At 40.9% G+C, this 12,178-nt stretch overlaps 1 protein-coding gene and 1 pseudogene across 2 annotated transcripts; both read left to right on the top strand.

The window, feature by feature from the left end:
• The window catches only part of LOC115136638 (gap junction delta-2 protein-like), a 3,374-nt pseudogene extending 1,069 nt beyond the window's left edge, over nt 1–2,305 (top strand).
• A 225-nt stretch (nt 2,306–2,530) lies between these two features.
• LOC135573957 (uncharacterized) lies at nt 2,531–12,106 on the top strand. 2 transcript variants are annotated; one of them, XR_010465035.1, is made up of 7 exons: nt 2,531–3,885; nt 4,231–4,288; nt 4,532–4,679; nt 4,775–4,811; nt 5,041–5,324; nt 9,244–9,331; nt 9,633–9,814. XR_010465035.1 is itself a non-coding variant. In XM_065024356.1 (6 exons), exons 1-6 carry the CDS (start codon nt 3,697–3,699, stop codon nt 10,922–10,924), a joined length of 948 nt encoding a protein of 315 aa, XP_064880428.1. In that variant the 5' UTR covers nt 2,534–3,696; the 3' UTR covers nt 10,925–12,106. The 2 variants fall into 2 exon arrangements, 1 of the variants encoding a protein (XP_064880428.1); XM_065024356.1 differs by lacking the exons at nt 9,244–9,331; nt 9,633–9,814 and adding an exon at nt 10,693–12,106 and having other exon boundaries at nt 2,534–3,885.
• The last annotated feature ends 72 nt before the right edge of the window (nt 12,107–12,178 follow it).

The raw sequence follows: 12,178 nt of genomic DNA, 5'->3' as shown, positions 1-12,178 counted from the left end.
TTATAGTTTCCAAATCTCAAGATTCTGGTTTTCATTTATTTGTGAAAGTAATAATGAGTTGAAACTAAGAATACAATATAACATAATTTCTAAATGAAAGTGCATGTAGACTCTCTCTCTTCTGTCGCCCAACATAGTGGCACATCCTGGACTCCCAGAGGGTCTTCCCTCCACCTCTCAACAGGAGAAGCCTCGCAAACGTCCCCTTCTAAACAGGATGTTTTCCACCATCTCCATAGGCCTATCCAAGCCATTCAAACAGTTTTCAAAGCAAGCTTAATACAACAATTTCCTTTAATACAGTAATATTTGCATTAAATTGATGGCCTTTGTCTTCTTTTGTGTTGCCCTGTTAACACATTTGATTAGAAAATACAGTCATAGTCACGGTGTAGGCTAAACAAAGTAATGTTGTCCTGAATAATGTATAGAACATGCACCCCCCCCCACCCGCACACACACACACACACACACAGTGTGATTCATTGAACACACATGATTCAGTGTAAAATACATGTACTGTAAAATAAACCGTATTTAATTTACAACCAATAAAATAATACATGATGCAGGACACTCAGTTATAAGGGAATTAACTGGTTTAACTTCTCAAACAGAAACACACACATTTCCATTTTCTGTGGATCGCCCATGTTTACATTTTACTGAATGCTAGTCTGACCTTTGACCTGTAGATGGTATTAAAGGTCGACTTTTGCTGCAGATCCACTTCTAAAGCTCAAACCTCTCTGGACAAGTTGCCGAAACATTTGTCCCTAGTGTGTGTGTGTGTGTGTGTGTGTGTGTGTGTGGCAAAAAAGGGAATATTGCACTACACTTTTATCATACAGATACATTTTGCATTCGGTAGCATAGCACAGCTGTAGTTTTTTCAAATGCCAAATGTACATGTAGCATGCTTCTGCCTACAGATGCTTTTCTGAGTGACTTGTGTTGTGAGAGAACCAGAATTCAAACATAAACTCCTGGATTACATTTTATAATATTGTCAGCTCTTTTTAGTAACATATGGTAGCATACATGTTTCACACGGTGGCAAGTCAAGCTAGTTAGTTACATGTAACAACATTACATTATATGGTCAATGTTTGTGTGTATCCTCTTAGCTTTTACCTTCGACATCAACAAGCGACGCACGGGCTGGTCCTGCAGACTCCCACGCCCATGGCCCAGGAGAACGCTGGGGGCCACCTGCTCACTCACGTCCCAGCCATCTCCTTTGAGACCGACTCTACTGTGGAGTGCACCTCCAAGTGGACTCCGGAAGAGAGGGACCGGGTGAAGGTTAAACTGGCCAACATGGCCTTGATGGGAAGGATCAAAAAGTCTTGGCTGTGAAATGCCCATTATGTGTGATTATCGAATTTATAATTTTCCACTTTTGAAACAACAATGGGAAAGACAGGGTTTATAGCAAAGGTTGCTCAGATTGGGCTTTTGGAAAAATTGGGAGAATGAAAGTGCACTCCTGATTCAGAGAGAAAGATCCATCTTAATCATCCATACCATTGTTTAAATTACAATTAAAAAAACATTCAAACTGTTCCTGAGTTTCGAAAGACAGAGAAAGGAAAACATCCTTATCTTCAGGCTGTTCACACCTGTTCACACAAGTCCTACTGTCCACAATCTCAGGGTTCTTCAATACAAACACACCTGTTTCAGAAAACCTGATCACTTTCACATTCAAACAATGTTTGTAGGATACTTTCAATAACTCAATAAATGTAAGTGTTGAAACCATACATAGCTGGTAACTTGAGCTCGGCAGAGTAGTTTTGACCTGTGTCCAGATGCAGTCATTTATGTTGTCTAAAGGCAATTTGTCTCTTATAACAATGTAATTTTTCTGAATAATCTAATTGAATTGACTGGTAGGTAGTCACTAACTATTTGTAGCATGTGTTCCTCTGTTTATTGATATTTGTATGGTGTGTATGTGTTAAGCTGTTAAGTAATTAATGTTGATATTATCCAAAGGGTTTTTAACTGAAATGTTAAATGTTGGTGTCTCGATCTCAGACATTTGCGCTCATATTTGTAAATAGTATTTCAAAAATGGCAGAATCAAACAGTATTGGAATAGTGACTTGTATTTTGCATCTAGAAGTGTAAGAATTTTAGAAGAATGCTATTTCATCAGTCAAATGTTGCACTGTTATCAAACAGGGTTGTGCTGAAAATCAAATGAACCACAGCCAAATTAATCATTTGCAACTAAGAGTAAGATTAAAAAAGACATGTATAACTTACTTCCTTGATAAAATACATTCTAAAATGTAAATATATGTGATTTCTGAGTATGTAGTGCACATATCTGTTTAAGGCCCAAAGCAGACGTTTTTATATCAATATCAAATCATTTCTGGGTAACAATTAAGTACCTTACTGTAATACATTACGATGAAAATGGTCCAAAATGTATTTTTTGCAAAAAACACTTTCTCAAGCACTAATTTTGCTAGGACTGTCTGGGAGTGGTCAGTGTGGAGGGAAATTAAAGCTAGCTGTTATTGGCACTCTCTTTGTCGTTGGTCTATAAACCAATTTACACATGGTGATGTCGCCATGGAAAGCCAAAACTCTCTCCCATGCAAACCTGCTGATTAGAAGGTGCTGTATAGATGTGGGAAACTCTCTTTTCATGGCACTTCAATATTGAAGTGAATTTTTCGTAGCAGGTTAGGAAACTGAGGTGAAGGTCAGGAAAAGGGTTAGGGTTAGTGAAAATGACCTCAAAACCTTCTACGAAAATTACTTTGCATTGAAGTGCTGTGAAAAGAATGTGTCCCTGCTCAGGTGTTACATGCATCAACCAATGGTTGTGTGCCAAGTCAATCGAAATGAATGAAGAAGACAAGGTCATTCTAGTGAGTTAATAAAATGACAAGGTGTTGCCTGTCAGCGTTGTAGACTACTGCCTCACAAGCCCGGGCTTTAGTGGCACTGGCATACGCGCTTGCCTCTGCACTGAAGGAGCCACCGAACGCGTCCGCGTTGCAGCTCTCACTTTCTCCCGCTACAGTATGTCCTACAATGACATATTTGGTGGGGATTGGCAGCCAACAATAGGATTGGGACTAAATCAAAGAATAAAACGATATTGAAATGAATATTATTAACAAATATTTCCCAGAAGATTTTGGGTTCAACCTAAGGCTGACTAGGACAGATCAATCAACTTGATCCGACACAGTAAGCCTACATGTCATACGTAAGTAAACCCACAAGAGAGACAATATTGCAAAGGCAGGAGCATGTTCGATGGAAGGCGTAGGGGTAGGCAATCGAAAACGTTTGACGGGGAAATTTCTGTCAATATTAGCTAGTCCTACTGAGTGGGCAAGTAACCTTTCCCGCGCTCTTCCTAAAAATACTATTTGTGATGTCATAAAGGTCTAACGTTCCATGACGTAGCATGTAGCCCTAAATTACAGTCCCTGCCTGCAATATTGTCCTCACTCTCGACCTGAACTCAACTTGAATGTAACCAACACAGACAAGGACATGCTTTTTGAGACATAAAATAGCTTGAATGGATGAGGAAAAGGTAAGCTAAATTACTTCATACAATATTGGGGTAAAGCAATCTAAGCGGATATTTCTTGTAAAAAGCTATAACATATTGTAAAGCAAATGTACCATTCTTTATAAAGTCACCAGCTTAGCTCTGATATGGCTGTAGCTCTATTTATGATGTCCTCTGCACAGATCTACTCTGACATTGACATATTATTACTTATTGGAATGTCTGTCCTTCAGGTAGCACAGAGGGAGGATGGTGATCCTCAGAGGGAAGGAAAGGAAGTTGTTGAGGAAGAACCGGTGGCCACGCCCAAAGAGGAGGCCAAGAAGGGAAGGAAGGTAAGATAGCAGGAGTGACAAAGCACATAATAGGCCTACTGGGTTACACTGTACCTGATAGCAGCCATACCATAGATATCTATATATCTCAGATAACAACATACGTAGTAGCTGTTTTCAAAACGTGTTTTAAGAGCTGCTTTGACCTGGCCCATAGCCTATTCATAAATTGTCTCAGAGTAGGAGTGCTTATCTAGGATCAGTTTAGCATTTGAGATCATAATGAATACAATTATTTGGGCAAGGTTGAGCCCACACCTTATCTGATGTACTTTATGTATACGGGCCCTGGTGTTACATGTCTGCCATCATTTGAGATCTGGAATCTGTTCTGTTCTATCCTAGGCAAAAAGGAAGAGGAGTGGCAAGAAGTCAAGGAAGCTGGGCACTGACAACGATGCAGGTCAGAGATTTACCTCTGTAGTACTACATTGTTTCTCTATTCTGTCTGTGATGTGCAGGTTGTGCTATCCATTTTCAATGAAACTGTAGTCTACTGTAATCAGTAAGAAAGGTCACATAGATAGCTTTATTCAAATAGGCCTATTCTAAAACCTAAAACAATGAAATCAGAGTATTAAGAGATAAAACGTCTGATTTCTCTTTAATTTTGTTTCTACTTCCTCTACGGCAATCACATCTTTAGTCTCCAGGAATAAACACCTGGATAGAGGATCTGTAATTGAGCTCCTGGAGAAGAAAGCTGTTAAGGCTGCATTCGGCCCAGGCAACAAGGATGAGATGGAATACTCCTACCCAATCCTCATCTCATTCCTGCGCAATCTTACTGATGAGTATGTTAAACGTTTTTCTGTAATGTTCAACATTTATGAAATATTGTGCAGTGGGAACTAAACACTAACTAAAACACTTATTTTAAATGTTCTAGGCAGTGGCAAGTGATCTACAAAGGACTAAAAAACCCTGTAAGTTTCCCTACCTGCCTTTGACCTTTGATGTGTCAATGATCTGTTGAATTCAGAGATTAGCCATCAAGTCATATTCTGTTATTCATGTTCATTTCTCTGTCAGACTTCATCAAACTTTGAATTCAGTCACAGACAAGAATAACAATGTTGCATTCTGTTCGATCTAGAATACTTGACATCACAGTTCCATTGAAAATACTGTTTTTGTTCTGTTTGTTCAAAACAGATGACGAAGGAACAGCTTGCCAAATTGTGCAAGACAATTGTAACCTTCATCGCACAGACCACCCTGCAGATCCTGCTGCCAGCCCTGGCCCGCGTACTTGGGGTAAAGGACTTTGCTGACGACGACACTGACTCACCCAAGAGGGGTGGCAGTGCAAGATCCTTTGCTGCCTTTGATCAGGAAAGACTGGAGCTCATCCAGGAAGTTAGATATCTGGCGAAGAAAATGTATAAGGGCGGCACAGGGGCTCAACATCTCAGGTCCCTAACACCCTCTTCTAAGAGGTATGTTCCCCTCAAGGTTTTCATGTATGGATTTCACCAAGATCATCTATCCCAGTGTTAGCCAATGCAATCTGATGTAGTACAAAATGTAATGTATCAGCCTTTGAGCATATTCAAATTAATGAGCATGTAAAGCGATCAAAAGGACATGTAGATATTTAGAATACTAAAATTACAACGCTTCACCGATTTGCCAAGTTAAGACAGGAATTATCATGCTTTGCTTGTTCGTTTTAAAGTTCCCAGAGCTCAGTGAAAGTCCACCTGGGAATGACAGAGGACAGAATCATCAAAAGTGTCCAGGAGCAACTGTCTGATCATAATATCCTGTCCTCTTGCCCACCTGAGCTGACTGTTGGTCTTATCAAGGTGGTGGTCGAACAGCTTAACTCTGCCCTCTCTGCGACCATCAGCAGAGCCATTTCAGGGCAGTCCTCCCCTATTTCTTCTGGTAACCAGGCCGCTGAACAAATGGTCAACATGGTCCAGAAATGTTTTGATGATCACGCCACTCCAGAGGACCAGAGCTCCACCTCTGTATTAGAGTCATGCATTCCACCTGCAACAGAAGAGGTGATGACTGTTATCGAGAGATGGTGGGTGAATTGGAAAAAGAAGATCCGGAATTGGCTAAGGTTTTTCGAGAAGTGGCTGTGAAAGTTAAAATGTTGGCATCTGGCAGTGACCTTGTAGTGGAGCACCTGGATGTTGAAGACTCTCCTGTTCCAGAGGAGCTGAACATAACATGTACATCTTGCAAAGCAATGATGCAAAATCTTGGCACTCTGTTTAGTGTGAAGTTCAAGACCAAAGCCTCAAAGGCTGTGAGTGAAATTCTTGTGAGAAGGTTAATGAGCGATATCTCTGGTATGGTTCAACCTTCTCATTCATTTAGTACCACTCCAAGCTTGATGAATGCATCTAGCCCATCTGACAGGATCCTTGATTCTGCGGCCACTGAGCTCATACAGACCAAAGTAGAATCTGAGGCATCAAAAATAATTGATAACTTTGTTGAAGATGTCAAGGACATTGTGCAGTATGCTGAATTAGATCAGCCAACAAGCACCCAGAGAGATACCCAAGTGGGACACTGTACGACAAAGCGGAAACCCTTCCATGCAGCTCGTAGACTCTGCGAGAGACTTCAGGCAAAGCTGGAGACATTGTTCCTCAGAATGGGTGGAGCTCCAGTCCAAGGGGAAGAACTTATGGAAAAAGCTGACTCCAGTGCTGTGCTTCTGGAACATACTGACTCCAGTGATCTGCCTGTTTCAATCCTGAGCTTGCCTTCCCCATGTAGGAGTGAATCCCCTATATCAGAACGTAGTTCATCTTCTTTATCTGATGGATGTGATTCAACTGACTCTGTAGGAGAGAAAACACCAGAGCAACCTGAAACCAGTAAGAGTGAGGCAATACTGCAAGTGGTCAACTCAACGGGACTTGGTTCTCTCCGTAAATGCCAAAGTGAGAACTCTCAACCATTACTGTCTCTCTGTAATTCCAACATGGTGCCCTGCACCAAAGAGGTCTTGTCCCAGATTGTGACCATGTATAGGTCAGAGGTGGCAGATTTGGAATGCACATCATCTGTTGCAGAGGGTTCCTCTTACAACTCCCTTGAAGTCTGTGGCTTTTTGGACAGTGTCATGTCTTATCTAGAAGACATGCCCGTGTCTGGTTCTTCATGGTTGGAAGGATTAAGAGATACTCCAGCCTCAGTCATTGAGAAACTCTCCAGTGAGGAGTTCCAGATGAACGCTACCAACGAAGTGCGAAAAATACTGATCAAATCAGTCAGTAGCTTTCCCAGCAAAGTCAGTTCCAGCCAGACAGATTCTCAGATGTTGCCAGCAAAATCAACAATTTCCTTAAGGCATACAGATATAACTGCTTTTGAAATCGTTGGATCAATTACAAATGACATGAAGAGCCTTTTCCCACCCACAGAGTCTTCTACTACTCTATGGCAGGCAGACTCTATGCTTCAACAGAGTGATGAGAAAACCTCAGAGTACACTGAGGCCACACCCAAAGGCTCACAGTCTGGTTTGGAAGTATCTGAGAAGAAGATCTGGACAACTGCAAAGACTATTTACCACAATGTGAAGACAAAGATGAGGAATTATTTTACATGGCAAAATCAAGTCAAAGCAACAACGGCTCAAGCCAAAAAGACCTTCAGCCATATTCTGGTTTCAATTCAGAAAGAGCTGTCAAAATCTGACCAAACGGTGACTGCGCTTTCACAAATAGAGAATGTGGTTGGAATGATGCTGAAGGATGTTGAAAGGGTAAGCAGTGAATGTGGTGAGGAACCGATCTATCAAGCGCCACAGCGTTCTTCCTCCTCGTTGTCATCCTCATCTGCCAGATCAAAGAAGTCAGAGTGGGAATTTTCACTCCCTGGCACTCCCATCTCTTCTGATTTACCAGAGAGTATTACTCAGCCCATTGTGAGATGCTCAGTCATCGACATGGGCAAATCTACTAAGCCAAAAACATTGGTGTGTGATGCCAGGGAAAGCATGTCTGCAATAGTGGATACCATCATAAAGGAGGTACATCCAGAGGAAGAAGGGGAGTTGCATTCCACCCTGATCTAACAGCTGCAATAGCAAGACTGGAGGAGCTCATATGTCAGGGTAGGATTGGTGCTCTCTCACGTGATCTTACTCACCAAGTCAACCGCATCATTTCTGAGAGCAACTTGACCCCTCTGGTTCTGACAGTGGCGGCTGGAAAGAGTGTATCCGATACAGTCCTTACTGAGCTGAAGAGGAATGACAAGACGGTGGGGAAGCCCACAGCTTACAAGCTGGTTCAGCGTTTTGCAGAGGAGTCTGTGAAGCGCCTCTTGCTTCCTAGCCTTGTGCCCTCTACAGCTTCAATGAGTTTGGCTACATCAGCATTTAGTGACACAGTCAGCCTGTTTACCAAAGTAATGGTAAGCCAGGTCATGGACTCTGTGGTTTCTGATGAACAAAGCAGAGGGTCATCTCCAACCGGAACTGTAACTGATATAGGCAGTCTACTGAGTGGTAAGTCCTACCCTCTGCCATCTTTCTCCGCCATCAGCATGACAACAAGTGGGACCTCCAATGCTGCACGAGGCTTTGAGGCCAACATAGATGCTGAGGAAAGGGATACCATCAGTTGTTTCGGTGTACCTCAGAGCATTGTTTGTGATCAGAATTCAACCAGCCCGGATGTTGCCTCGCTTTCAACCCCATCCACTGACAACTTAGTCGGTGATGATGACTTCACCGGCCTCATCAGCATGTTAGTGGTGAGACTTCTGTCAAAAATCCAAACCCAAACTGATCTGTACCCAACTGACGTCACACGCACGTCACAAGACCTGATTCCAAAAGTTATAGCTGCCTTCTGTGCATGGTCAGGCTGCTCTGAGACCCAAGCTTATCCCAAGAACCTGAAGAGTCACAAAGTATACAGCACCGTCTACAAACATCTGTTGAAGGAGTTTGGCTCAGAGAAAATACTCCAACTGGCCGTGTCGACTCAGGACTCCACATTCAATAGGATTCTTGTGAAGTCATTGAGCAAGGAGCTTCTCCATAGTTGTAACGAGGCATCAAGAGCAGCCTCAAGAACATCTTTCGAAGCCACCAGGCCAGAAGCTCTTCTCATGGCTGAAGATGTGAAGGCTACCAGAGGGAAGCTGTCTTTCCTACAAAGGCTTGCCAGACTGAAATTCGACTTAAAGGTACATCACACTTATTTAAGTTAACAATTGTGTCAATGTGAGTAAACAATGTTATTTAGAGAAAATGTAAAACCATCCATTAATTCCAAAACCATTTATAAATCTTGTTGTGCTGGTGTGTAAGATGTGATCGTTATTACCGTGAGATTGTTCTGCTGTGACAGTTGTTTTGACATGTTTTTGTTTTAGCCATTCATGATGGGAAACAAGAAGGATTCCAAGAAGAATTCCCGCCATTCTGAATCCAAAGACCAGACTACTGCTGAAGATATCATGTGTAAGTCCATACAGCAGGACATTTACTGTTTGAGATATTGGTGTACAAAGCTGCTATTGCAAAAATATGAAACCCTATATACAGTACATTATATATTATCGATAGTAACATTATATATTATGACTTAAATGTAAATGTAAATGTAATCTCTTATGTAAAATTATTTATAGTTTCCAAATCTCAAGATTCTGGTTCTCATTTATTTGTGAAAGTAATAATGAGTTGAAACTAAGAATACAATATAACATCATTTCTAAATGATAGTGCATGTCAACTCTCTCTCTTCTGTCGCCCAACATAGTGGCACATCCTGGACTCCCAGAGGGTCTTCCCTCCACCTCTCAACAGGAGAAGCCTCGCAAACGTCCCCTTCTAATCAGGATGTTTTCCACCATCTCCATAGGCCTATCCAAGCCATTCAAACAGTTTTCAAAGCAAGCTTAATACAACAATTTCCTTTAATACAGTAATATTTGCATTAAATTGATGGCCTTTGTCTTCTTTTGTGTTGCCCTGTTAACACATTTGATTAGAAAATACAGTCATAGTCACGGTGTAGGCTAAACAAAGTAATGTTGTCCTGAATAATGTATAGAACATGCACCCCCCCCCCCCACCCATTCAACCAGACATCACACACACACACACAGTGTGATTCATTGAACACACACACATAGTACTTCAGATATGTCCCACAACCAGCATTCAACCAGATATCAATGATTCAGTGTAAAATACATGTACTGTAAAATAAACCGTATTTAATTTACAACCAATAAAATAATACATGATGCAGGACACTCAGTTATAAGGGAATTAACTGGTTTAACTTCTCAAACAGAAACACACACATTTCCATTTTCTGTGGATCGCCCATGTTTACATTTTACTGAATGCTAGTCTGACCTTTGACCTGTAGATGGTATTAAAGGTCGACTTTTGCTGCAGATCCACTTCTAAAGCTCAAACCTCTCTGGACAAGTTGCCGAAACATTTGTCCCTAGTGTGTGTGTGTGTGTGTGTGTGTGTGTGTGTGTGTGTGTGTGGCAAAAAAGGGAATATTGCACTACACTTTTATCATACAGATACATTTTGCATTCGGTAGCATAGCACAGCTGTAGTTTTTTCAAATGCCAAATGTACATGTAGCATGCTTCTGCCTACAGATGCTTTTCTGAGTGACTTGTGTTGTGAGAGAACCAGAATTCAAACATAAACTCCTGGATTACATTTTATAATATTGTCAGCTCTTTTTAGTAACATATGGTAGCATACATGTTTCACACGGTGGCAAGTCAAGCTAGTTAGTTACATGTAACAACATTACATTATATGGTCAATGTTTGTGTGTATCCTCTTAGCTTTTACCTTCGACATCAACAAGCGACGCACGGGCTGGTCCTGCAGACTCCCACGCCCATGGCCCAGGAGAACGCTGGGGGCCACCTGCTCACTCACGTCCCAGCCATCTCCTTTGAGACCGACTCTACTGTGGAGTGCACCTCCAAGTGGACTCCGGAAGAGAGGGACCGGGTGAAGGTTAAACTGGCCAACATGGCCTTGATGGGAAGGATCAAAAAGTCTTGGCTGTGAAATGCCCATTATGTGTGATTATCGAATTTATAATTTTCCACTTTTGAAACAACAATGGGAAAGACAGGGTTTATAGCAAAGGTTGCTCAGATTGGGCTTTTGGAAAAATTGGGAGAATGAAAGTGCACTCCTGATTCAGAGAGAAAGATCCATCTTAATCATCCATACCATTGTTTAAATTACAATTAAAAAACCATTCAAACTGTTCCTGAGTTTCGAAAGACAGAGAAAGGAAAACATCCTTATCTTCAGGCTGTTCACACCTGTTCACACAAGTCCTACTGTCCACAATCTCAGGGTTCTTCAATACAAACACACCTGTTTCAGAAAACCTGATCACTTTCACATTCAAACAATGTTTGTAGGATACTTTCAATAACTCAATAAATGTAAGTGTTGAAACCATACATAGCTGGTAACTTGAGCTCGGCAGAGTAGTTTTGACCTGTGTCCAGATGCAGTCATTTATGTTGTCTAAAGGCAATTTGTCTCTTATAACAATGTAATTTTTCTGAATAATCTAATTGAATTGACTGGTAGGTAGTCACTAACTATTTGTAGCATGTGTTCCTCTGTTTATTGATATTTGTATGGTGTGTATGTGTTAAGCTGTTAAGTAATTAATGTTGATATTATCCAAAGGGTTTTTAACTGAAATGTTAAATGTTGGTGTCTCGATCTCAGACATTTGCGCTCATATTTGTAAATAGTATTTCAAAAATGGCAGAATCAAACAGTATTGGAATAGTGACTTGTATTTTGCATCTAGAAGTGTAAGAATTTTAGAAGAATGCTATTTCATCAGTCAAATGTTGCACTGTTATCAAACAGGGTTGTGCTGAAAATCAAATGAACCACAGCCAAATTAATCATTTGCAACTAAGAGTAAGATTAAAAAAGACATGTATAACTTACTTCCTTGATAAAATACATTCTAAAATGTAAATATATGTGATTTCTGAGTATGTAGTGCACATATCTGTTTAAGGCCCAAAGCAGACGTTTTTATATCAATATCAAATCATTTCTGGGTAACAATTAAGTACCTTACTGTAATACATTACGATGAAAATGGTCCAAAATGTATTTTTTGCAAAAAACACTTTCTCAAGCACTAATTTTGCTAGGACTGTCTGGGAGTGGTCAGTGTGGAGGGGAAATTAAAGCTAGCTGTTATTGGCACTCTCTTTGTCGTTGGTCTATAAACCAATTTACACATGGTGATGTCGCCATGGAAAGCCAAAACTCTCTCCC

Source organism: Oncorhynchus nerka, linkage group LG11 (assembly GCF_034236695.1).
Source record: "Oncorhynchus nerka isolate Pitt River linkage group LG11, Oner_Uvic_2.0, whole genome shotgun sequence".
Taxonomy (NCBI): Eukaryota; Metazoa; Chordata; class Actinopteri; order Salmoniformes; family Salmonidae; genus Oncorhynchus; species Oncorhynchus nerka.
Note: the sequence above shows the minus strand (reverse complement) of the source record. Positions and strands in the feature narration are given on the sequence as shown.

Coding starts and splice junctions, on each gene's coding strand:
- LOC135573957 (XM_065024356.1), top strand. CDS start 3,697: ATGGCTGTAGCTCTATTTATGATGTCCTCTGCACAGATCTACTCTGAC. Junction 4,289..4,531: donor GGGCACTGACAACGATGCAG/GTCAGAGATTTA, acceptor TCACATCTTTAG/TCTCCAGGAATAAACACCTG. Junction 5,325..10,692: donor CTAACACCCTCTTCTAAGAG/GTATGTTCCCCT, acceptor GTATCCTCTTAG/CTTTTACCTTCGACATCAAC.